We start from the raw sequence: 24,962 nt of genomic DNA, 5'->3' as shown, positions 1-24,962 counted from the left end.
ACAAAGCCCATCCTCTGCACCAGTGATGGGAGCAACAACCCCCCCAAAAATGTAATTCCCATTTAAGAAAAAAAGCCAGAAGTATGTTTGTCTGCTCAACTTAGATTAGGATGTAAAATTCTGTAAAAAACTGGATATGGAGGTGCTCTAAAACTTTGTTTATATGGTTAATGTGTATCTAACTGGAGATTATATATATATATATATATATATATATATATATATATATATATATATATATATATATATATATATATATATATATATATAAGCACAGTTAAGCTGTCAGTACACTGCATTGTGCTGAACTTCAGTCTATTTAGGAAACAGCTCATAAAAGAGAATGGAAAACAAGGGAAATGATGGATACTACTTCTTAACAGTAGTGTTCATTATACAGTACAATCAACCAACCTAAGCATCGTGTCAAATTCCTCTTTCACATTTGCATACAGTAAAGGATAGAATAGATGAAATGATCAAGCTAAATGCTACAACTGCTTGTTTCTGGGGGGAAAAGAAAAACAAGAACATTACAAATAGATAGAACCCTGTTTTATCCAGTGGGTTTGTAGCAGTTTCTATATCTATGGCAATAATCAGTCAATAATGAATAACCAGTAGTCACAACAGACCTTCTTTCTTAACTGGGTTTCAGTTTTGGTTCCCATTCACTACTTGTTAACTATTGATGGTAACAGTGGAAGTATGGGATTATCCACAAAGCGCTCTAGTTTTTGATGAAAATGATCCTACACACCGTGGCTGCTCAGACCAACAGCTATTCAAATGGTCTCAAATAGAACATTTAAGTGGGCAGCCAAATGTGTTCAAATGAGAAACTGCATCATTGTTCTGTTATTGTGCTTCAACAGTCAATGTTGAACATTGCTGCACTGTTATTTCTTTTATGGTTTTTATTTTTCTATTTTCATGAATAGGAAAACAGGATTTCACCTCCTATTTTTCTTCCCCTCAAATATTTGTACTCATCCAGATGTGTATCTGCCTCAATGTGTGCCGCACAGGGAAAGTTTGCATATCCGCGTTTACTTCAAAAGTAATGGCGGCACTTCTGAAATTCACATTTCATTCAGTCTGAACCCACCTTTAAATTGAGTTCATTTAACCGGTCCAAAAAGTAGCAGTAGCAGCTTAGTAACAACAGAAACCTGTTTGATTTAAGAGGACTACGCAAGAGCTGTGTGGTTATTCTATAAAATGATCTGCAGCCTCTTGCCAAGTGAATATTGTTTATGACCATGGTAGTGCAGGGAATACATTTGGTTTATTTAAAACATTAGTGTTCCAAACTGTGAAACAGTCTCAAATGGCTTTGATTGGAGTCATTGTACCCTTTAAGTGTTTACAGGCCAGTGTTCCTATAGGAAAGAAATGTGCCTTAAGTTCCACCTCAAGGAACTGAAGCCAGTAGATCTTTTCATGTGATGAAGCGATGGACTTCTATTACGTGTGCTTATGCAACACAAGCTCATATGCATAGAGGTATATCTTTACTCAGTCTTGAGACACTCCAATGTCACATTCTTCCTGTCAGCAAGTCTTCCCATCATGAAGCTTGCCCGTCACTCTTTCTCTCTGTCCACCTGGGCTTTGTGGGAATAGGGGACCAGCAGTTCATCAAACAGCCACACAGACGTACATGACTGCAAAACTCAAGTCTATTGTGCCACTGATGTTGACTAAATGGAACATGTTACTATCTGTTGATTGACCACTTTAACCAGCAGCTCACAGACCTTAAGTAAGCTATGTAACTGACTAATGCAGGTGGACTATGGGAAGAATATGCATGTCAGAAAACTTGTTACTAATGGACTGCTATCTGAATTTACCCAGAGACCATCCAGCCAGTATGGCTTGTATGAGAAAAGAAACTCATGACTAGCATTAAGAGCTAGACTAGTTCTAGCATTAAGGCAAGGTTTTAACTAACTTGTTGGGTAGAGTGATTTCTTTACATTGAAAGAACCATACATGTAGACACAGAAATACAAAAAACATGTTTAAAGAAAAGCTTCATTTAGTCAATCAGTAGCTACAAGGGAGAGTTGGCCTTTCCACCTGACATGGCTAATGACAAACTAGATTCACATCTTTTAACGAGAAAAGAAGTTACATTTAAGAACCATATACACATGGTTTAGGTACTATGCCTATAAGATAAATTGTGTCTTGAGTCAAGTAGCTGAGACTTTCGTAAGAATAGAAGAAGAACAGCTTTGAAAAGGAAGACCCAAACTTTTACTAAAATTTTTAAATACAATGGCCCAATATAAGCATGTTGATTAGGGTAAGATAGAGGGAGAGAGAAATAACATAGAAAGTCTTTATGCAATCAAGTGGACACCTTTCATTAAATTCATGCATCCATATGCATAAATACAGAGCTTAACTAAGAAGGAATCACATTAAAAACTCAATAAAACTAACTATTATTCACCAAAGTATTGTCAATCTGGATAGAGATTAGAATTAGTTTATCTCATTCAGCTGGAAGGCACATCCATAAGGCTTTAGAAGGTGTTGCAAAGCATTCTGCATGGTTCTCTCCCAACATTTAAGGAAAACAACAGGGTGATTATTGCTGTATCACAACTTCAATTAAATTAACAAGTATGACATCAAGGTATTCGATATTGTGAGAACAATATGATGATTGTACACGACTGGTTTGGGGCCTGAGAGAAATCAGCTTTAACAAAAATTACATTTTCATGAGGAAATTAGAAGAAACTAGAGCTACAAGAGAAGAAACCTGACATCTTGGAATAAATATCAAGAAAGGAGCAGAATGGGCAACCTTTCAGCCTCCACCCACCACAACCCATACATTCCTCTGTCACTTGTAGAGCATTTACACATGTCAACCAATTTTCTCTTCCTTCATTTAATTCGTATTACCAGCATTGCTTTCACCAGTGGCTGTGTTTTTATTTACCGTCTCTGAAGTGTATGTGGTGCACCTTTAGGTGTGGATGGAACTGGGATGTATACATGTCTGCTCCCAGAAGCAGAGAGGGATGTGAGGCTTAAAAACTTGATGTTCTTCTCTGTGTGTCTAAGAGTAGAAGGTGAGGACGCTCTGGTGGTTTCCGCGCACCAGCAGGATGGGCGGCAGCTCCTTGGACAGTGCCTCCAGCCAGGCCATGTAGAGAGCACTGGACACTGTGCCCTTTCTGGCCAACGGAAGGCTTCTGCACAGAGGAAGCGCAAGAGAAAGGATAATCAGTGACGCTGCACATATTTTGGCCATTTACACATTGATCATTTTGATTTGGGCTATACCAGAATAGGTTTACCTGCTGTAATGATTAAAATAAACTTGATCTGTCTCAAAGTGTTCACTGATGCTGTTTTCACCCTCTGTCTGAAACACTGTTTTAGTTCTTGGCCCGCCTCCTAAAATAACTCCCTCTAGCGCAGACTTTGTAACTTCAAAGAACTTTTAGATCCACAAAAAAAGCTTTAACTCACTGAAGGGTAGAGAGGAAAAACCTGATAAGCATATTATACACTGTGTTTGGCCTTTGTACCAATATGATACCAGAGTTTTAATATTTGATGCCAAACTAATGATTTGATGTCGAACAACAATACCAATACGAGAATATATAACCCCAGGAGACCTCTGAGATCACTGGGGAGTGGTCTGCTAGTGGTACCCAGGGTAACATCTAAACATAAAGAAGAAACTTTTAGTTTCTATGCAGCCCAACACTGGAACCAACTTCCTGATGATGTTGGTAGTGCTGGTAATTTTCAAAATCAGGTAAAAAAAAGTGCCTTTTAAACAAAGCTGCTTTATAAGATCATTCCATATTAATATAATATAATATAATATAGTTCCATATTAAATCAGTTTTGATTAACCGGCTACATACCACAAGCTTGTAAGGTAACGGTAATTAAACCTTTGCTTAAAAAGCCCACTCTTGATCCAGAGGTTTTAGATCATTTTAGACCCATATCAAACCTCAATGTATGACGTTGGTGGAATAGACACACAAAGTAAAAGATATTTGTGCGTGTGTGCTTGAGAGTGTGTAGTTTATTACTAAATGAAATGTCAGTAGAGCAAAAGTACTGTTACTGAAACAGTTTCACAATGCAAGCATGGATGCACGCACACACACACACACACACACACACACACACACACACACACACACACACACACACACACACACACACACACACACACACACACACACACACACACACACACACACACACACACACACACACACACACACACACACACACACACACACAGAGACAGAGACACACAGACAGCAGCTTACATGACGATGAGGGCAGCTGTGCTCGAGTGCTCTTTCAGTAGCTCGTTGAGTCGGATCTGACGATTAGTCTGAAGAGCAAAGCAAACAAACAGGTTCAAACATTCAGGTTTCAACTTACCAGATCATTATCACCAAATGCTGCAGAGTCTGAGCCACAGAACGGCTCAGAGTGCTACACTGTTACCCTGCATTGAACTGTTTCCACTCACACTATTTATAGGAGCAGTTTAATTGGGCAGTAGTGCATTAGTATTCACTCCCCTGACATTAGCTTATGCTGCAAAGGTTTTGGAAGATATATCACATTCAACATAAGAGCAGTCTAAACTCAAACATGGCTGTAGCTTCCACAGCTTCCATTCAAGTTTATCTTGAGGACGTTCCCTCAGACCAACTCTTGTTGGGTTGTGAACTTCATGCCATCATTACCACATGATTGTTGGTGATTTTTTGGCTAATGTCTGCTCGCCATTTCATTTACCATCAGTGACGAGTGACCTCTGTCCAACACGCTGTGCGTTCAGCGCAGCGGCAAAAGCCCACGTGAGAACTTGTGGGGCCGATCTAATCCAATTCAGAACATTGAAAATTACAATATTTGTTGATGGCCCTATTCAGCACTGATAAAGTGTTAAAGATACACAGAATGACACGGCGAGCTATAGTGAGTGGGAGCGTGCTGACCTTAGCACGATACAGCTCAAGCTCATTGTCTGTGATCCTCCAAGGTTCACTGTTCTTTAGCCGCTCTGCTGCCTCCTGCTCCATGTCGTCTTCCTTCAGGCGATATGGCTCGATCATCTCCTCAAAGGCCAAAACGCTGTGCAACAACAGTTTGATAGTTAATTGGAGTAAGTGGGAGAACACATTTTCTCATCTTGTATGACTTTGAATCAATTCTTAAATTACCCAAAAATATTAAGTAAAAGCCTTATCAAATATGTTGCTGTCATAATTAACAGGTGGAACTTAACCACAAGGTAATAGCACAAAATCCCACTTGGGTGGGGTGAAGAAAATAACATATAATGTGACACAACGCTAACAACATCATAGCTCTGTGTTTTTTCCTTCCCTCCACTTACCTCCAGAACAAACAAACCAACTTCTGTATTTACAAAAAACAATTAGGTAATGAAACTGGTCAGTAAACTGCACTTTCATTTCGTGGTTTTCCATCGACTGCCCACTAGTCTAGTGGTTAATTCCATTATATAGACCCGACAACATTGTAAATGGTAAATGGTTTGTATTTATATAGAGTATGTCTGACTCATTTGTCAGAGTGTCAGGTTCTAAGGTGAAAGATTGTTCTATTCATTTTCAGACAGAATCTGTTAGTGAAGACCAACAATGGTTTCTATACAGTGTTATCTTTACACAGGAACTTTCCACTTTAGGATAGCAGGTGAGATGCGTCTGCTTCTAGCTGCAGAAAGAACTTCAGTTGTATACTTAGAGGCTTTTCATTTTTTGTAGTTTTATTAATCATTCCTATTGGTAAAGATGACATTTTACTCAACATCTTTTTTGCTGAGGTCTGAGAAAATGGCCAGTGTGCTTGTGTCTATTCTACACTCAGTATTGTGTATTTTTGCACAGCACTAAATAAAATAGTTATGTCATACCTGCCACTTTGCCACTCTTACTTTCTATTCTCTTCAATAAATAAATATTAAACTAATTCATGGAGCATAACAGTGTTAAAAAAGACTGCAAAGCAGAAGCCACTGGAAATAATTAAAGTTAGCAGTGTGTGCAGTTTTGTTTCATGTCAGAATCCTTCTGAAATGTGAAAAACAAGCAGGAAGTGACCATTTCATTGACAGTAGCATGCAAAGTTGAATTAAAATTAACGTTTTTTTGTTAATGAAAAGTAATAATAGTTTTCTTTCAACAGAGTGATGATTATGACACAACGTATACTGATGGAAGTACAGCTGTAAAAAAAGTGCATTATACATTATTTAGTATCCAAGTCATTGTAGCCACTTCACCCACCTCAATGTGTGTTTTTTCCCCTGGTCTGTATTAGTAACTGTAGTAACTAGCTGTAATTTGACCAGCTCTTGTTTAATATTTTATATGAAATATGTCCGCTAGAGCATGTTGGTTAGTAAAAGGTAATGATGTGTGGCAGAAAAGTTTATTGAAGGAAACTTACTGCTCCTTCTTGGGCTTGGTGTTTACGTCACCCAGCACAGTGATATCCGAGAAGTCTATCCTGAACTTGCTCAGCAGAGTGGCCATCCTGCAAAAAGCAAAAACAAAGAGCTTTGGGATAAATACTGGAGACCAGCTGTAGACATTTTAATCTGAGGAGCTATGCACCGAGTCATCCTGAAGGCCAGGGGAAGCGGCTTTGAATATCTCTGTTTGAAGATTGTGAGAGGGGGCAGGTAGGGGAGGCATTCTGAGTATGAGAGTCATTTCCTTTATCTTCAACTTCAAAGAGGCCAAGTGCTTGAAATCATTATCCATCACATATGGTGAACTTTAAACCAGTTGTTTATGCTTTATTGTTTTTGTAACAGTGTCTTGTTCTCAGAACCACTCCAAATTCTGTCATGCACGATGTCAACACAGGACTAAATTCTACTGTGGAAACTTCTAGTGATCATTTTTGTCCCGGATGTGTAGCCTTTTTATGATCCCAGAACCTGAGGGAAATTGCACACAGAGGTGTGTGCTCACACACAGAGATAATAAGCTAGGCTTCTGGCACCTAGCTTATTCTAATTTTAGCCAACAAAAGGATGTAGGAGGCAGCTGCAGGGGACAATGAGAGACAGATAGAGAAAAGAGAGGGGCGAGAGAGAGAGAGAGAGAGAGAGAGAGAGAGAGAGAGAGAGAAAAGAGAGAGAAAGAGAGAGAAAGAGAGGGGCGAGAGAGAGAGAGAGAGAGAGAGAGAGAGAGAGAGAGAGAGAGGGGGTTGACTTTGTGCTGAAAACTGTCATGAAGGTTTAAGGATAATATTTCAAATGTTATACTCTCAAAAAACGTTCCAAATTTTGTGAAACCGAGAGGGAAAGTATGGATATCCATATCATGTGCAGAGCATGGTTAGGGCAGCTTGGCATAAAACCTGGGACCAGAGGGAAACAGCTCGACCAACTCTGTCCAAATGAAAAGAAATACAACTTTCAACACCTATGAAGCAGCTCCTCTCTGAACTGGGGGCTGTTTAGTTCTCTGCTTTTGATGAAATTCATTTTGGAAATTAAAGTTGTCGTTACATTGTTAAGCTTCAGGGAATATGCACACACTATTAATGTTTGACGCTGTGGCATACTACCAGATCTCTTGGAAAGAGACTGAAATTACTGATTTCTTTTCGACAAACACAGTTGATCCCTGATTCATAGAAACATACTGACACTTCAGAACAGTCTAACTTTGGTTCTCGCAGCTCCACAGCAGAAACGAGCGAAAGAAACAAATTCTCCTTCTGAATGAGATTTCAACTTCTTAGCTATTAGCTCATAACATGGAAAGCTGCTGGTTGGGAAGCGAAGCTCCACTGAAGAGTCTTAACTTCATTCAAGATGATGGTGAGATTGGTCTTATTTTCATCACTGTGACTCGCCACAAACACACTGACTTGTCTTTGACTTCAACATAAAAATGTTTGGCCATTTCTCTTGGGGAGCACAAGATTTCTTGATAGTTGCCATGCTGCTTGTAACAATGACACATACTAACTACGTATGTTCACCATGACTCTGACCAACGGCAAACAGCCAGGTGGGACCATACTGTAATTTGTGTCAGTTTGAACTTTGTTATGTTTGCACTTGTTGGGGTATATAAAGCACTTATAGCATATAGCACTTTGAGCATGATCTACAAAGATCCTAAATAAAGAGTGCTAAATTGCATGTGCATTATAACAGATTGCCAATTTAATGCCATGGAATTGGAGGTGTTAATGGAAGAGGCAAACAAACATGTTGTTGAGCTACAACAAAGAAATATTAATATAACTCAAAGAAATGCGATATGGGAGAGTATCCGCGAGAAACTAAATGCTGTGGGTAAAACAAAAAGAACAACCGATAAGAAGAACAAATGAAAAATAGCTCATAATAAAACCTTGGCAAATATAACAGGTTGTGGGCCCGTGGAAGAGATGCCTCTGACCAATATTGAGCAGCAGGTGCAGTTGACTTTCTGAAAAAACCCTGTTCTCTCCGTCTTCTTCCATACCCTCTCCTTCTAACCACAATAACTGCAGCCATCTGTGCACAACGCTGTGCTGATTAGCACCTAGCTTTCAAACGTATTAAATATAGACGCAGTCACAACCACTTTAATTATTTTCAGGCTTTGTAAATCACATTGCGTGTGCGATATTAAAGTATTTGCATCTACACCTCCTATTCATTAAGGCAAACGTACTAAATGGACAGTGCGTGTTATTCTGCACGCAATCCTCAGTGCACACTGTAAGTAGATCAGCGTTCATGTTTTTTTGCGGTTGAAATCAAGTTTGCACACATTTTTACATGTGCAAGTCTTTAGTAGACCAGGCCCAAAGTGTCATGTCACTAGCAGCTGAACATAGAAGTGAGGTGCTGAAAGGAAAGCAGATGGTTGCTTTATGAGAAGGTTCTCTAATGTCTGGTCTAATTTCACTGCTACTATTATTCTGTACACCATTTGTACAAATAGCAGTGATTAATAAGCAGTGAATAATAGCAGTAATTTAGAAACATAATCCAAACTAATACAAGAAGACATGGGCAGTTGTAGCTCTTTTCTAATCTTGATGGCGACTTAAAGCTCTCCACAGTAGAGTTTTGCCATTCACACAAACATGTATACAGTGCATCTATGTGCAGCACCTTTCTCTATCATACATCAATCACCAACTGTCGGAACAGCGGTCAAGGGCAATTTGGGATTCAGTATGTGCCAACGGATACTTTGGCATGTGAAGTGGGAAAGACTGGGCTGACCCTTTGGGTAGTGGGCCACCCGCTCCATCTCCTGAGCCACAGTTCTACAGGGCTTCATCCAGTTTTGCTACCAAACGGTTGATATGTGAGAGTTTGGTTACAGTGGGGAAAAGTGACCAAACCATTTCTTTTAGTAAATGTGTCTCACAGATTATATTTGTGTTAACTTTGAACTTGGCCTAGTGGATGAGGAGAAAGTGCAATACTCACGCTCGGCGGTCATGATCAATCCTGTTGATCTTGCCTCCAATGAAGACGCGGATCTTGCAGTCCTTCCACCTTTTCTTGTTAGTGAGCAGGTAGGGGATGAGCAGGGTCAGACCTGGAAGGGAGATTCGGTCAGATGTGCTCAATACAGCTTAAACACGGACCGTGTCCCGGGTCTCAGTGGGATTTTAGGTCGAAACATCAGCGCTTCAGATTCTCTACACACTTTTTTCATGAGCACACAGGATTTTGCCCTCAGTTCTGATTGTGCATGAACAAAACACATCAACAGTTTAAAAATACATTACCACATACACAATTCTTTTACTTGGATAACAAAAAGGTAATGCCTGTTTTCCAGCTCTACAAATATTTCTAAAACATGCAAGTGTGTGTATGTGTGTTTCCTCTGTTCTCCCAGACTCACCTCCGTCATCAAACAGCCACCAGACGTCCACTGTGCCCTTCCCTTGTTTCTTCTGAAACTGCTGGCTGGCCTCCAGCAGCCTCTGGTCCGACACATTCAGCGGCACTGTTGGACTCCTCTTGTCTACAGGGATAGTTACATAACACATGAACCACAGCAACAACCAACAGAGAAACATTCAATCAGATTGCAAGATACAAATTATTGCTAAAATAATTTATTGGGACTGTTTGGTGTCCTGAGAGTTTAACTTGAGCTGGACAGTAACCAAACATTCCAAGTGGACAGTGGACAGATACATATGTGGGGTTTGGCTCTGTGAACTGTTAAGTTTGGCTTTCAGATAACATTGGCTTATGTTTGAATAACAATACAAATTAAGTGTGATGATGAGCACTTCAAACATATCAAACAATTCTAAACAAAAAGAAACATTCAAACCTCAACACTACAGTGTTACAGAACTTTAAACACTTGCTAATAGGTACTATGTTTTTAAAGCCTAGCCAATTTCGTTTGTTTGGGCTTGATGAACCACAGGGGAGACACCATCAATTGAGCAACAAACAGGAAAGGGGGAGAGACTGTGAAGGGCTCAGGAGTTAGCTGGACAGGGCTGGAGACATGAAAACAGCATAGAAGTTTTCACCCTGAAAGAGAAAGCTACGGGCGAACTGTCACCTTCAGAGAAAGAAGAAACAGCGGGTAAGAGAGCGAAGAGAGTTTGGAGGAAATTGAAATGTTGGTGCACACACAACAAATACTCAAGACTTGGATTGAGTTAAAGGCACTTTCACTGACACTAGACTTGAGCTACAAGCTGGAGAGCAGAAAAAAGAGAGGAAAAGATCAAATGTTATTCCCTAAAGCCAAGTAGCCAGCAGGCCGGAAACACGTTACAGACTGAGAGAGAGACAAGACAGAGACAGCAGGGTGCAGGACGGTATGTTAATACAAGAGGAATTCAAAATATACTGTGAAAAAAGGATGATGAAAGACAGTGCACGAGGAAAGGAAAATATGACCTGAGAGGAAAGAGAGAGAGAGCTAGTGAAGACAGAAAGAAAAGATTTAAGGCAACCCAATAAAGTGGATCTCCTGCCTTTTTTCAACAAGGGCTGGGTTGTAGCTTTGCCATCATCCTCGTCATCTGGGAAATTTGAGACAAAAGGAGAGAGAAAAAAAATCATAATTGAGGTAAGATGTTGTTTTGATGTGCCAGTGGCTTCCAACCAAGGATTCTTAATCATGAGTTAAAACAAAGTTACAAAAAAGAGACAAAACATCAAAAATACAATGAAGGAGACATGCAAACAGTACGGCCCTGAGGAGAAACATAAGCTGTGGGCTCTATGCTACTAGACTTGCACAACCACGGAAAAGCGAGAACCTTCGCTAAAGCTTTTATTTCATTTCAGGAGTTTTAACAGAGTTTTTGAATTTCCCCCCTGACTTCTGCGAATTTCTTAGGCCTGACTTGAGCAGTGAAACCTGCAGCTCCCAGCAAGTACTGAATAGTCACATTAAGCCGTTTTCAGACATGACCTGCGGATGAAGTCCGGAGAATAGGGTCCCGACTTTACAGCAGTTTGCCTTTCACACATGCAAAACACAGCGGGAGGTTCTCTGCACAGACGCGTTCACAACAGCAACAAATCCTCCATATTATTCAGGCAAGAGGTGGTGCAAACAGATCCAGCAGGTAGAGGCAGGAAGTAACGTATTAATTCAACTGCAGGGATCACGTGATTTTGTTAAACAGCCACACTGTTGTCGGCTCTTATCACCACAAAATCTCTAAACATCTTGGTTGGTTTCTTCTACGTGTGTGGCTGAGCATTATTCATGCGGAGACATTTGTTTTCTATTTTATTTTTCATTTTTGAGTCTGTTGCGTGTTAGAAGCGTCAAAACCTCCTCACCCGCTCACTGTGAATCCAGCAGGGGAACTCCTTCTGTGCGCTCACAATTGGATTCTGCTGACTTTTTGGCTGACTTAATACAAGGGGTATAGGTGAAGAAAGTCCGCAGATAATTTGGAGGCTCTCACTCGGACATTAGCATTCAGACATGCACCTTTTCCGGAGAAAGTGCAGCGAATCGCTGGAGTTCAGTGCATGTCTGAAAGCAGCTTTACACTGCCTTCCACTGGCCATTTGGTAAGCAGCATAAAGTAAAGGGACATGAGAGAGAATTAAATATGTAGAAATCTGTTTTTTGTTTTTTTCAATTCTCAAAACTGAACCACTCCAGTTAGGAGGGTGATTCATATTGAGCATTAACTCCACCAAGAGGAGGAGAACTGGTCAAACATTCTTCCTGTGCCTGTAAGCTCTGGCTGGGACTAAGAGGATTACCCAAATCAAGGCAGCCATCTTCAGTTTGCTACTTCTTGTACATTTTGTTTCATTTCTTATCTCGTCTCATTAACACTCGTTCTAAGTGTGTGTGACCCTGTCAGTTTGGACACAAAGTAACTATCAGATGCAAAATAAGATGAATAAACATTAATAAAAATATGCCTTTTTCTATATTACTGTGGTGAGTCATTAACATCTCAAAAGAAAGTTTGTATTCCGCTGGTATGAACCAAGTCAGTCTGAAGGTCATGGTCGGAACGCTGGCAGTAGGTGGTAATACCTTCTATACAAGGGTTCACAGGGTGAACTCAGCATGTTCTTCATTTCCACAGCACTAATTCCATCCAACAATAGAGTCATATACACTGTGACTTTCTACTTCTAACACAAACACATATTTATTCATTAGACTCTCTATTTTTCTTATACGTCACATTTTATACATCTTATACCACATTTAAAGGGATAGTTCCCCCAAAAACGAAAATTCACTCATTTTCTACTCACCACTATGCCGATGGAGGGGTGGGGGAAGTGTTTAAATCCACAATGAAAAGGGGTAAACAGCGTTGCAGCCAAATCCAATACAACTGAAGTAAATGCCGACCACTTCTACCCCTGAAACTCCAGAAGTGTTTTGTGGACTCAAACACTTCACCCACCCCTCCATCGGCATAGTGGTGAGTAGATAGGGAGTGAATTTTCATTTTTAGGTGAACTATCCCTTTAACATTAAGGAGAATAAACTGAGCATACGGTGGCAGAACACTTTTTTGACCATGTATGATGTATCTAAGCTTTACCACATTTAACAATATATCTCAACAACAAACTTCATGGCACCAGAATGAATGAGGCCGTCGATGGGAATTTTTGGTTCTACACTTCCCACATTGTGGGAACTGTTTGCTTGTTTGCTTATTTACTTGTCTCAGAGTTGTGTGGGTGGCACTTGATGGTGATCCCGTTCTGTGTCCGATTCTCTCTTTCACACACACACACACACACACACACACACACACACACACACACACACACACACACACACACACACACACACACACACACACACACACACACACACACACACACACACACACACACACACACACACACACACACACACACACACACAAAATGACCCAAGACATCTGTGGACTAACAAACTTGGCCCAGTGGGACGACTGGGGTCATTGGTCATTGAGGCAACTTCCTGTCGTTGCGGTGTGTGTGTGTGTGTGTATGTGGAGGCAGAATAAGGAGGTTATTGATGGATTAAGGATTTGTGAAAACATTGTTAAACTTATTTCCTGGATGAAAGGCTTTCCACCGTCATGAACTCGAATGGTGTTTGTGCAACACACACACACACACACACACATACAGAAACACACAAACACACACACAGAACACACAGACCAAATGAAATTGCTCTAACTTGTAAATACTCACACTTGAGTGTCAAAACAGTATAAATAACCGCTTTTTTCTAGATAGTGATTGGTAGATAAAGGTGGAATATGAAAGGTAAGTGAGAAGAATGATGAATGAAGCTGTTCATACTGAGGCTTTCTAACCTTTCTGTATAGCTGGACTGTTCTGGAGGCTGGTGGCCTTGGAGGACTGCTTGGATGAATCAGCGTCAGAGTCCTTGCTGGTGTCTATGGACACGATGACATCTTTCATCAATGAAGACTTCTCCTGGGAGGACAACAACTCATCTGGGATGAAATGGAATGAGAGTAAAGATGGAGACGAAGGTGAAGGAAGAAGAGAAAATAAGTCAAAGAGAGTGGATTTAAGATAGTTAAAGCATAAAAACAGAGAGAGTGTGAAGGTGGGGGAGATTTATAAACACGGCCATTATTTAAATATCAGGTTTGATCAAATACGTATTTGTTTATTGTATGTGAAACGAACAAGGTTTACTGCGCTGTTGATCAGTTTAATTATTTTATTTACCATGTTTTGTGACATTAAATATGAATTCTAGAAGTCCCATCACATTGCAAAATAATTCTCCGAAACAATGTTGTGAGTGTATAGAAGTGCCTTGAATACCTTGTCCTTGGATATGGGAAACGTCCAGACCTTCTTTCAGTCGCAGAATAACAGCACCAAACTGGAAGTCAAAGGCATCGCTGAGAGGGGGAAAAAAACACATAAATGAAAGATTCACACCAGCAGAGGACAGAAAAGGGCCGAATGCTAACTAATCTAAACAGAGACTCAAATCAAAAACACACGGACGATTTGAAAAGAAAAGACCTCAAGAACTGTGAAAAGAAGTGCACACAGGAAATAGCATGTTCAAACATCTTTCTCAATCCTGCAGGTTGAACCTTGTATGTACATTGTCATGGCTTCTATCTGGAGGGAACATTAAGTGTATCAGCATATTAGCTGTAATATTGATATTGCAGGGCCCGACCTTCTTTCACCTTCAGCTTTAAAAAAAAAACTGTTTATCAGTCAGCTCTAGTAAAGGGCTTTCAAAAGTTCAGCTTCCTAAACTCCACCCTTCTGACTTCAAAGTGTTACGATCAAGTTACTAGCTCCATGCAGTATTTATTCACTTTCAGTCTCAGAGCATCTGTAAAAGCTGCTTCATTGTTGCACCAAATTAGTATTAGAAAAATGACAAACTTAAAAAATGAATTTATTGATTAGATATAAGACACTTCCATATGTTTTTAGGCCAGGATAATAAGCTTAGGCTGATTCAGGAATTGTTTAACTCATTCCAAAGTTTCCCAGCTTTGGGTTTTCATGGTAGAGCACTGGCAGAGGTCACCGACTATTTTCACTTAAGCTTTGCTAAGTTGTGGCATCTCTACTCACTGGATCATACTAATGTAGGTCTCCACGTTCATCATGTCACCGTCCCTCCAGTCATTTTTGAAGCCCAGCACCAGGGTGTTCGGCTTGAGGCGACCCAAGCCAGCAGCCTTGACAAGGACAAGAATAGGAAAAACATTCAAATGAAGTCACTCCTTATTTCAAAAAGTCAGGCTACGTTTCTATGAATCACAGATACTGTTATTCTGGAGCAAGAAGTAAAAAATATTCCAATTGGACTATTCAGTCTGTCACTGCTGCAATTTGAAACTAGATACACTTTATTTCCTCTCAGGCTTGAGATGAAAACTTAGGCAGTAAATATCTCACCTATATGAAAAAGGGTGTCAGTTTAATTTCTCATCAGCAGAAGTGCACTAAAGGTTTTAATGCTCTAAAACTGGTTGTAATGTCATAGGAGAAGGGATAACTCTTGTGATATTGATTTTTTCCTACTTCTTGTCTACCAATTCCATGTGTAGGGCCAAACCAACGATGAATGTAGCCTACTAACAAGTATTCAGAATCCACAGCCTGATATTCCCTCTCAGAGAGCTCCATTATTGTCTTGTTTTTTTAAGATCTGAGCCACACTGTTGCACTGGAACATATTACTCATTGAAAACACTGCCCTGTAGCCAGTAATACCTACAATAGCACCAAGTGTTGGTTAATTAGCAGCTTCAAAAAAATACCAATTCTCTTTGAGCAAGGAATCTCTCTCCTTCATTTTTTCCTATTTCTCCAAGTCAAGTGTGTAAATGGGCCAGTTCTGCCCAATGAGACATTGTATGTAATACTAGGCTATGAGCATAATTCTAACATGATTTGACATGCATTGAGATCATTTGAGAAAGTTGCTGAGCCAAAATGTTACAAAACTTAAAGCCTCAATGAATAAAATTATCCTCAACCTAATAGATGTGTGCTCATTAAAGCACAAACACAAACACAAACAGGGGCAACGCTGCTGGTTGTCTGCACTTGTTGTACAAGGCTACAAGAGGCATGAACAACGTTTTGTGGAAATCAATCTCTGCATGTAGACGACCAACTTATCTCAGTGCCGTTGTTTGCGGTTTAGTCAGTGATTCTTGCTCAGTGTTGCTCATTGTGGGAACTGATGAGTTACTCTGTAATATTATAAGGTCTCAAGCTTACTCTGTAAAGTGCCTTGAGATAGTATGTGATCTGGTGCTATACAAATAAAATTGAACTGAAATGAATATCCTCAAACAATACAGGCTTAATCCCTTTAAGATCCTTTTGCTAGCACCATTACAGCAGTGCTGTTTCCTACCTGGAGCAGGTACTGTGTGCCCTGCCTCATGTCCTCAGCGAATACTGGTGTGTAGAAGGATTTGGTCTCATTCTTCAGCAACCAGCGCTGGTACCGGGACTGCTCTGTGGTCAGATCTTTGAAGTTTGGTCTTCTGTAGCCCTATAGGGAGGTACGCATGCACACACACACACAAATATATAATTCCACAGCCTTGCCTTTAGCATCCTACAAGTTTAGAAACAATAACATGATAAATGCGTGAGTCCAATTTCCCAGGGTCATATGTCACAGGATGATCAATTTAATCTGATTTTGATCACAGACTAACAAATTCCATCTGTAGAACAAAGTCCTCCTTTGAATCTCCTCATCAGGGATTTTGTTTATTCCTGCAGAAAAGAGTTCAAAGCCAGTCTTCAGCAAGGAAACTGCAATGCCATTAGCTGGGAATGTTTACACCATTTAACTGCTAAGCCTTTCTCAGCCCTAATGGAAGCATTAGAAACATGCACGAGGGCACATCAGACGCCCCTTGTGGACTGCACAGAGCCTGCACTCATCCAATCAAAACTGCCTTTCCATTGTGAAACCGTTTTGCCTGGCCTGGATTAGTAAAAAGATTTTTACTTTGGTAAATGGGACTGGAACACGTATCAGCTGTATTACCACTGTGGCTCACTGATGTAAGGTAAGAAACCCAACCACTGTGATCATGTTTGAAATGGAATACCAGTTTCAAATGATTAAATAATCCTTACGGGCTGGTGGTGCTACTTTTATTGACTCGCCAGTTAGAAACCAACAGTAGTTATTGAGAGCTTGGTAAGTCTAGTCAGATTTAGAACTTCAAACTGATGCACTGACACTGATGCACAGTGGGGCTCAGTTATAAAAAACAGCCTTTGTGGCAGAAGCAGTTGACACACTTGATGTCGCTGGAGCATAATCAAAATAGCTGTATTGAAACACAATTTGACAAATTTCTTACCCCACTTCCTACTCTGAAAGGTACCTTATCATTAATCTATGGTCACATTTCCTTACAAACAGCCTCATTAAGCAATATTAAATCCTCATGGGAGGAGGAACTGGCTGAGGCGATCCCTGATGAATCGTGGGAAGGGGCACTTAAAAGGGTACACACATCTTCCATATGCGCTAGGCATGGTCTCATGCAGTGTAAACTTGTTCGTAGGGCCCACTGGACCAAGGCAAGGTTATCCAAAATCTAATAAGATGTGAACCCAAGCTGTGTGAGATGCAACCAGTCTCCTGCTAACCATGTACACATGTTTTGGAGTTGCCCATCTCTTGGCAGTTTCTGGAAGGAAATATTTAACACAATCTCAGAAATAAGCAGCATACAAATTGAATTAGACCCTCTTACTGCGCTATTAGGGGTTTCCTCACCCACGTTACAATTGACCAAAATGAATAATGATGTAATTGCTTTTGTCACTTTGTTAGCAAGACGGTTAATTATATTTAGATGGAAATCTTCTGTACCCCCTTCTCTTGCTATTTGGATTAAAGATGTTTTGAATTGCATAAAATTGGAAAAAATCTGGCTCACACTCAATGGGTCTATAAACAAGTTTTATACAATGTGGGCCCCCTTCTTTTAGGAGAATGGATCTCCTCTCGGTTGTCAGGAAGGACTTTATTGGTTTTGCTGGTTGGACTGTAAAAACTGTATTAACATACATGTATATTTATATGTATATTTTGTTACTGTTGTTTTGTGCGTGTTATTTTATATTTTTGTCATTTTTTTCCGTTTTTTCTGATTTGTTTATTTATTTATATTTTTGTGTCATTTTGTCACTGTTATTTTGTATGTTTTTGGGGGACTTGTATTTCTATTGGATAAACTACAGGTGAATTTATTCTGTAAATGTTGACCTATCGAAAACCCAATAAACAAAGTTTCATTCCATCAGCTGTATGACAGCTGATGGAATGAAAAGGGTTAAAATACAGAAATCATTGATTATAATGTATTTATTAGTTCCAATTCATAATAACAAACCTAATGATACTAATTACTGCTGACTTTTTGATGTGTCTTCAACATGGATACATTGTATAGTGTGTCTAAAAGCTTGTTTCCAAACACATCTGCAGTATTTAATTAGATTTTTTTATAACAATAACCACAAAAGGCAGATCAACAAACAACAACAGAGTATATTACATCAACTCACCGTGCGAATATGACCACAGATCATTAGGCCTACATTCTTGGTGAAACTGTGAACCAGGTCCAGAAGAGCTGGTCGAGAGGTAGGGTAACCAGTCATCACCAAACATTGGGGTCTACAAACAGACATGTACAAGAGAAGTCATCAGTGCATCTGCATTAATGTCAGGTTTCCACACGTGTGTGTATATATATATATATATATATATAAACAATGTCATAATTTTATCTTTTGCAATGACATTTACAGAATTGTTACTCTTTAAATTTGCGGCTACTTTTTCTTCTGACCCTCACAGTGGCCCCTAGTTTTCTTAGCACAGGACAAAAAAAAGCAGGAGCAGAGTAGCGAACATCAAAGCAAATATGCTAAGCTCCATGGGATTTAATGGAGGCGGTGAGAGTTGAAAAGGAGCTCAGGGGAACGGGCAAGTCTTTCTGAGGACACCATCAAATGCCTTTTAATCTCCTGCTTGGTTTGCTGCCATGGGAACAGTCCAAAGGCACACCATCACTAATACATTTTGTTATACAAAAACAACAAATTTGCATTTAAAGTTTGGATATTACACATGAAGAGTGGTCTCTACGTAAGAGTGAAGCACAATTGGTTGCTTTAAAAGTTTGGTTTGATCATTTGATTTAAGTAGCAATCTACACTTTCAATTTCTCGTAGAATGCTGCCTAGTTCAGTGTTAATGGCAGTAATTAGGGGCATACCTGAAGTTCTTGATGTGGTCCTCCACTCCACTGAGGTGCAGAGTGTGGGTCAGAGCCTGGTGGTAGGTCAGAGCCTGGGTTGATGAGCCCCAGTTCACATCTGGAGAGGAAGAGGCATGCAGGCAGTAACACACAGTGCAATTAGGAATTGTGTTTACAGGTCATCCTGCTGGGCCAAAGGCTGCCTGACTCATGTTGTGTTACAGGCAGTGAGAAGGCCTCCTATGTGTGCGTAGCTGCATGTCAAACTGAGCGTGCACACAGGTGCCCAGGGTCAGCTTTTTGTTTGAAGAAATGCAAAGATGTGTAGAAGATTTTTTTTTAGGGGTGGGGGTGTGGGGGGGGGTGTATCATGTAGCTGTTTGATAAGTGATCAAATGTATCAAAACAGCTACATACAACTTACACAAAAATGTCTTTATCTGTTAAAAACTTCTCATTTTGGTTTTTGGTGAACATTTTTGGAAAAGCCACGACAGAGATCGGTCCAGGATGTGTGTTGTTGAGTTTAGGGTAAAAACTGGGAGCAGACACTCTCCAGAACACTCAACGTGAATAGTTTAACTTGTAGTGTTCTACATGTGTGACATGTTTCCTACAAGATCAGTATCACATGTAGCAATATAAAGAATTTAAAAAGACAATGTCATTTCATAAGCAATTGGGTATGTGAGCTAAATCTTGACAAACAGCACAGGGTGCAGTGACTGTTGGGTTACAATGGTGAAAAAGACTTTTATGATGCCTTCAGCTGACATTGTGATTTATCTACAGTATCTTACTTTTGCTATAGTTTTTGAAGTTATTACTCACCTGGCTTCTTGTAGCTGACATAAATATAGAGACCCAGAACAATGACGTTAGTGAGGAGGGCAGCCCACCAGTTGATGACAAACATCACCACACAGCAGAGTACGGCACCAGCAAGAGAAACCCACATGTTGTAGTATTTGAAGCTGGGACGCCAACCTGCAGCAATAAATACAAGTAAGAACAGAACAAGAGCAAAGGACATTCATAAACATAAAACAACCTTGGAGAGCCAGTAAAACTCTGTATGGGTATTAAAATGTTAAAAAAAAAATTTATTATTATGGTAAACTGAGGAAATGCACTTCATGTTAAGGTAGAAGTTCGTTTCTCCAAAGATGCTGTAACTGACCACATTAAGTCAGAAGCGACCAAGGTAATCCTCTATGAAAGGAAAACGTTTCCAATATTTTTAACATGGTCTTAACATAATAAACACTGCTGTTAAAGAGAATGAATTAAGTTATGGGTTAAAGAATGAGAGTTAGCAGCCTGTAAGACTGTAGACCAGTAGATTATGTCAGCTATTAGGGACCACACGTTTTTACTTGGTTCCACAGATACTAGACTAATTGAATTTTAGTGATGGGATACAGTGGGACTGTGTGTGGTTACATAATGACAGGGTCTAAAACAATCCACAGGACATAAAGGGTACATTGACGGTGCTTTTTTTCTCAGTACCATGCAAAGATTTAAAAAAGGTCCTGAAGAGGCCAGAATACCAAATGGGTTTATAGTTTATGGTTGCAAAGGCAGGAAAAAAAGTAAATGTGTGTGTTACAGCTGGCCTTTAATTGAGTAATGTACCATTTAAGTCCATGTTATAAAATGACCTGCTTGGAAGAATTAGAAGCACATAAAGAATATGTACCTGATGTTCTGCTAGAGCTTTGGTATTGAGGGGAAGAAAAGCACAGAGCTTAATAAAAATACTACATGCATTTAATTCAGCTAATCATTTTACAGCCTTAAGTGTCACTTAATCCAAAATACAAAACTCACCAGACAGTTTAGTTGAAAGTATCTATGTTTTCTTATATCTGTGTGAGATTTCTACTTTTATGTCAATGCAATGGAGGAAAATGGATTCTTATCGCCTTCCAAACACACTGTCCACATCATTTTGGATAAGGCAACTGTTTTAATTAAGGTTAGGGTTCATTAGCATTTTTTTTTTAAACTGCATTGTTTGAACCTGAATAATAGTCTCTTATCAATCTTAGTTTTTAATATTTGTAACTAAATATAACAAAAAGCCTGAAACAGTTTTGAGTTGCAGTCAAATGAATGTTGACGATCTGTAGCTAAAAGCATCCGGAACATTGACATACTGTAACAGCACTGGTTTGTTTATTTCTTACAAGCTTCTTTATCCAAATACTACAAGAGATGGGGATGCATGATCATATTGAAAAAAATCAACTTAATAAGTTATTAATAGCTATAGTCTATTTTTGTAAGTGACAGATCAGTTATTTTATCAGCTACCTGAAAATGTAAACTATGCTTTCATTGTGTGTGTCTACAGTATCCATTGATTTCCCTTTTAGAACCTGAATTTCCCTCTGCTATACGCTTATTAAAACAATTCAAAATCATGTAAATGATCACCTGACTGCTAGTGTATTAAGCTGAGAAAATATACATTTTACATCAGATGTTCTGTTGGCTTTTCCTGAACATGACCTGTCTCATGGGCTGTCAAAAACTGTCTCTAAGCTCTTTGATGCGATCTGCAGCTCAAGTGCTTCAAGTAATTCCCTCAAGTAACCCTGTCAGTTCCCATCATATTCACTGTTACACAGCATAAGCCCCACGACTCTGCTGCTGTGGCTGATGATCTACTGTTTGTGAAATTGACAAATAACGTCTACTTTGAGACGCTGCTCATTGTCTTACTTCTGGATCTAGCACCTTTTACTTAATTTATCTTGTTTGTGGGGCTTGATCTTACCTGGTGAGTTAGCCAGTGACGCATGGAACACAGAGAAGTTGATCAAGGCATACGACGCCAAGAAGAAGTTGGAGATGATGGGGGCAATTATGTTCAACTGAGCTGCAACATGAAAATAACAAGCAGTCAACTCACAATTGGTCAAAGCTCACCTGTAATTCCATATTCTCTAATCCTGTCAGTAAAAGCCAAAATCCTGTTAGGTTACAATACTTCTAAATGTTTAATTTAGTAGAAATAGTCAAAGTTTCTCCTTGATGAAAACTTTGATCCATGGAAAAGTATCAGAGATGAAGGTCAATATGCACTTGATATCAATGGATGGCTTTGCGTTCTGACCAAAATCTTATATCCCAATAGATGTCATTTTTTATTCTGATAATACATATTTTAACTTGTTACTAAAACCTTTTCTTGACCATATAAATAAGGCGTCACGTATTCACAGACATACGTTTTCATGATTTAAGTAATGAAAGTTATACAAAAATTCTGACAATTACAAACCTGTTAAATTAAATTGTAATGTTATTTATAATTCAAAACATTTTACATTTTGGACCGACACCACAGCCTCTATGTTGTTAGTTTTTAGTCTATAGAAAGTAGTGTTTACTGTGTTCTCATACAAAAATAACACCTAATTGTCAGAGTATAAATGAGCAGTGTGTGCAGCCATACCAATGAGGATGAAGGCCAGTGCTATAAAGAAGGTCAGGATGTAGCCTCGGAGAGGCTCATTATTCTTGCCGTAGCCTTTAGCAAACATGGTCAGGCCGGGGTAGATATTGTCCTTACACAAAGCCTGTGGATAAATCACACCATGTTTTAATTGTTCATTTAAAAAAAAAAAACTGAACATGAACAACATTGTCTATCATTGATGTATTTTAAGTGGGTTGTTACCTGAAAAACTTTAGGTGCACTGACTAAAGAAGCCAGAGCTGAGGACAGAGTGGCAGAGAAGATACCGGCACTGATGATGGGTCCAAAACCAGAAACCATGCTCATCACCTGAATAGAAGATTAAATGCATTTTGAATCGTTGAAACCTAATGAACACCGCCAGCTCTTGGAAGTTTGCCCTCCCCAATAACACTTTTTTCAACTCTCCTCAGCGGCACAGTGGTCATGGCGGGGTTGGGTCATACCTGGAAGTCATTCAGGAGTCCATGGCGGCAGTTAACGTTTTCAGTCCTACAGGAGGAGAAGTCATAGCCGAATTTGCAGGCGGCATCAGTGCAGTTCAACATAAACTGGGAACTGAGAGTGTCATTCACATTTCCAGTGGCCTCCCTCACAATACAGGAGCCTATTGTTAGGAAAGTATAAGGCACATATTAAAACTCTGCAAAGAAATGAGATAAACCTTAAAAGTGAAGATTCCCAAAGCTACAGAGATAGAATACTGCACCTGTTGAAACAGCAACACCCAGGTAGACTATTCCTGTGATTAATATGGCCAGAAGGGTTCCTCTAGGAATGGCTAGTTGTGGGTCCTGTAACAAACAACCACAACTCAGACTTAAGATGGCAAGCAATAGATAACAGCAAGAATCTTCCAATCCTCATCATAAAAGGGATTTCAGATCAATTCTAATCATTTATCATCAAGTTTTGGTCAAATGCATTATATCAGGATGAACTTTTGGGATGGATCATCGTCTATTTCCAGGGGGTTTGTTAACTACCGATGACTTACAGCAAGGTCTCCTGAAATGTTTGCTCCAGCCAAAATACCAGTGGCTGCCGGGAAGAAGATTGAAAAGACGGAGAAGAAGGTTTCTTCTCGGAAGTTGGGACCCATATTCTCCCACATGATTGCACCTGACAGGAAAATAGAGTTTTAATTACTGAAACACCGACAAAGCCTTTAGTGAAGCTACTGCATTAGCTAACATCCACTGTCAGGGATATTAGATTGTACAGATGTTAACTCTGCCTCATAAGAAGTAAAAAATCAGGGTGTGTCATACTGTCATAGCCAAAGAAGCCAACAGATTCCTTTGCTTTGACTGGTATGAAGCTTCCAATGAAGTAGTTGATGATGGCTGTAATGAGGACAAAAAGCAAGAAGATCTGGGCCTACAGAGAAGCAAATTAAACAACAAATTAGTCACCACTGACAAATGTATGAATGAATCACTGTGTCTGATAAGATCTTCTTGAAGTGATTTTTCATGATGAGTCATAGCACTATCCAATTTACGTTAGCTTTTATAGTATTAGAAATCATATCCTGTTTATACCTTGGCCTCCCATTCCATTCCTGCAACAGAGATGCCCAGGAGAAGAATTACTGTAATGGTGCCGATGATTCGGATATCATTTATTTCATCCATCATGAGGGCATCTGCACCCTGAGAGACAATACAAGGAGTTATTAAATGGAACGACAAAGAACCTCCTATTCTTTGATAGGTATTATTATAGTTACTTGATATTACAAAAGACACATTTAAAGCTACACAAAGGCAACTGGACTTGCTTGAGTGAATCTCTCTGGTTCTCTGAACAGTGTTTCTGAGCGGAGCTAATGTGGAATGGTAGTAGCAAAAAGAGGGAACTTTTTACTTAAAAGACTACCTTTTGAAGATGCTGATATTGTGGTGGTTGCCACAAACAAATCAGAGTCAGTGTAGGTGTAAAAATACTTAAGATTCAGTGTGAAATTGTAGCGAGACAGAGGATGTCAGCTAAGAAGGCGGTCCTTCATATGTGGCCCAAGACACATTTGCATTTACAAGGCACATTGAGGAAGCATTTGGGTGCATTCACACCTGAACCTAGTGCTGCCCACTTGTGATTGGATCACTAAGAATATATGTTAATACTAGGCCTAAATGGGTTCTAAAAGTACCACATGGTGTTAAGAAAC

At 39.6% G+C, this 24,962-nt stretch overlaps 1 protein-coding gene across 2 annotated transcripts in view; it reads right to left on the bottom strand.

The window, feature by feature from the left end:
- Positions 1 to 2,013: 2,013 nt before the first annotated feature.
- The window catches only part of slc12a2 (solute carrier family 12 member 2), a 46,703-nt gene continuing 23,754 nt past the window's right edge, over positions 2,014 to 24,962 (bottom strand). The window contains exons 6-27 of one of the 2 annotated variants that reach the window (XM_035184152.2): positions 24,334 to 24,444; positions 24,061 to 24,169; positions 23,787 to 23,911; positions 23,499 to 23,583; positions 23,236 to 23,396; positions 22,991 to 23,098; positions 22,766 to 22,889; positions 22,085 to 22,186; positions 20,131 to 20,286; positions 19,318 to 19,417; positions 18,602 to 18,713; positions 16,416 to 16,556; positions 15,119 to 15,225; positions 14,339 to 14,418; positions 13,855 to 13,998; positions 11,020 to 11,067; positions 9,918 to 10,040; positions 9,494 to 9,605; positions 6,490 to 6,576; positions 5,010 to 5,145; positions 4,326 to 4,393; positions 2,014 to 3,218 (exon numbers count right to left, since the gene is read on the bottom strand). In XM_035184152.2, coding sequence (XP_035040043.1) covers positions 3,083 to 3,218; positions 4,326 to 4,393; positions 5,010 to 5,145; positions 6,490 to 6,576; positions 9,494 to 9,605; positions 9,918 to 10,040; positions 11,020 to 11,067; positions 13,855 to 13,998; positions 14,339 to 14,418; positions 15,119 to 15,225; positions 16,416 to 16,556; positions 18,602 to 18,713; positions 19,318 to 19,417; positions 20,131 to 20,286; positions 22,085 to 22,186; positions 22,766 to 22,889; positions 22,991 to 23,098; positions 23,236 to 23,396; positions 23,499 to 23,583; positions 23,787 to 23,911; positions 24,061 to 24,169; positions 24,334 to 24,444 — 2,475 coding nt within the window. In that variant the 3' untranslated portion in view covers positions 2,014 to 3,082. The remainder of the gene's footprint in view (positions 3,219 to 4,325; positions 4,394 to 5,009; positions 5,146 to 6,489; positions 6,577 to 9,493; positions 9,606 to 9,917; positions 10,041 to 11,019; positions 11,068 to 13,854; positions 13,999 to 14,338; positions 14,419 to 15,118; positions 15,226 to 16,415; positions 16,557 to 18,601; positions 18,714 to 19,317; positions 19,418 to 20,130; positions 20,287 to 22,084; positions 22,187 to 22,765; positions 22,890 to 22,990; positions 23,099 to 23,235; positions 23,397 to 23,498; positions 23,584 to 23,786; positions 23,912 to 24,060; positions 24,170 to 24,333; positions 24,445 to 24,962) is intronic. The other variant, XM_035184154.2, reaches the window with a different exon arrangement.

Source organism: Hippoglossus stenolepis, chromosome 18 (genome assembly GCF_022539355.2).
Source record: "Hippoglossus stenolepis isolate QCI-W04-F060 chromosome 18, HSTE1.2, whole genome shotgun sequence".
In the NCBI taxonomy this organism is placed as follows: domain Eukaryota; kingdom Metazoa; phylum Chordata; class Actinopteri; order Pleuronectiformes; family Pleuronectidae; genus Hippoglossus; species Hippoglossus stenolepis.
Note: the sequence above shows the minus strand (reverse complement) of the source record. Positions and strands in the feature narration are given on the sequence as shown.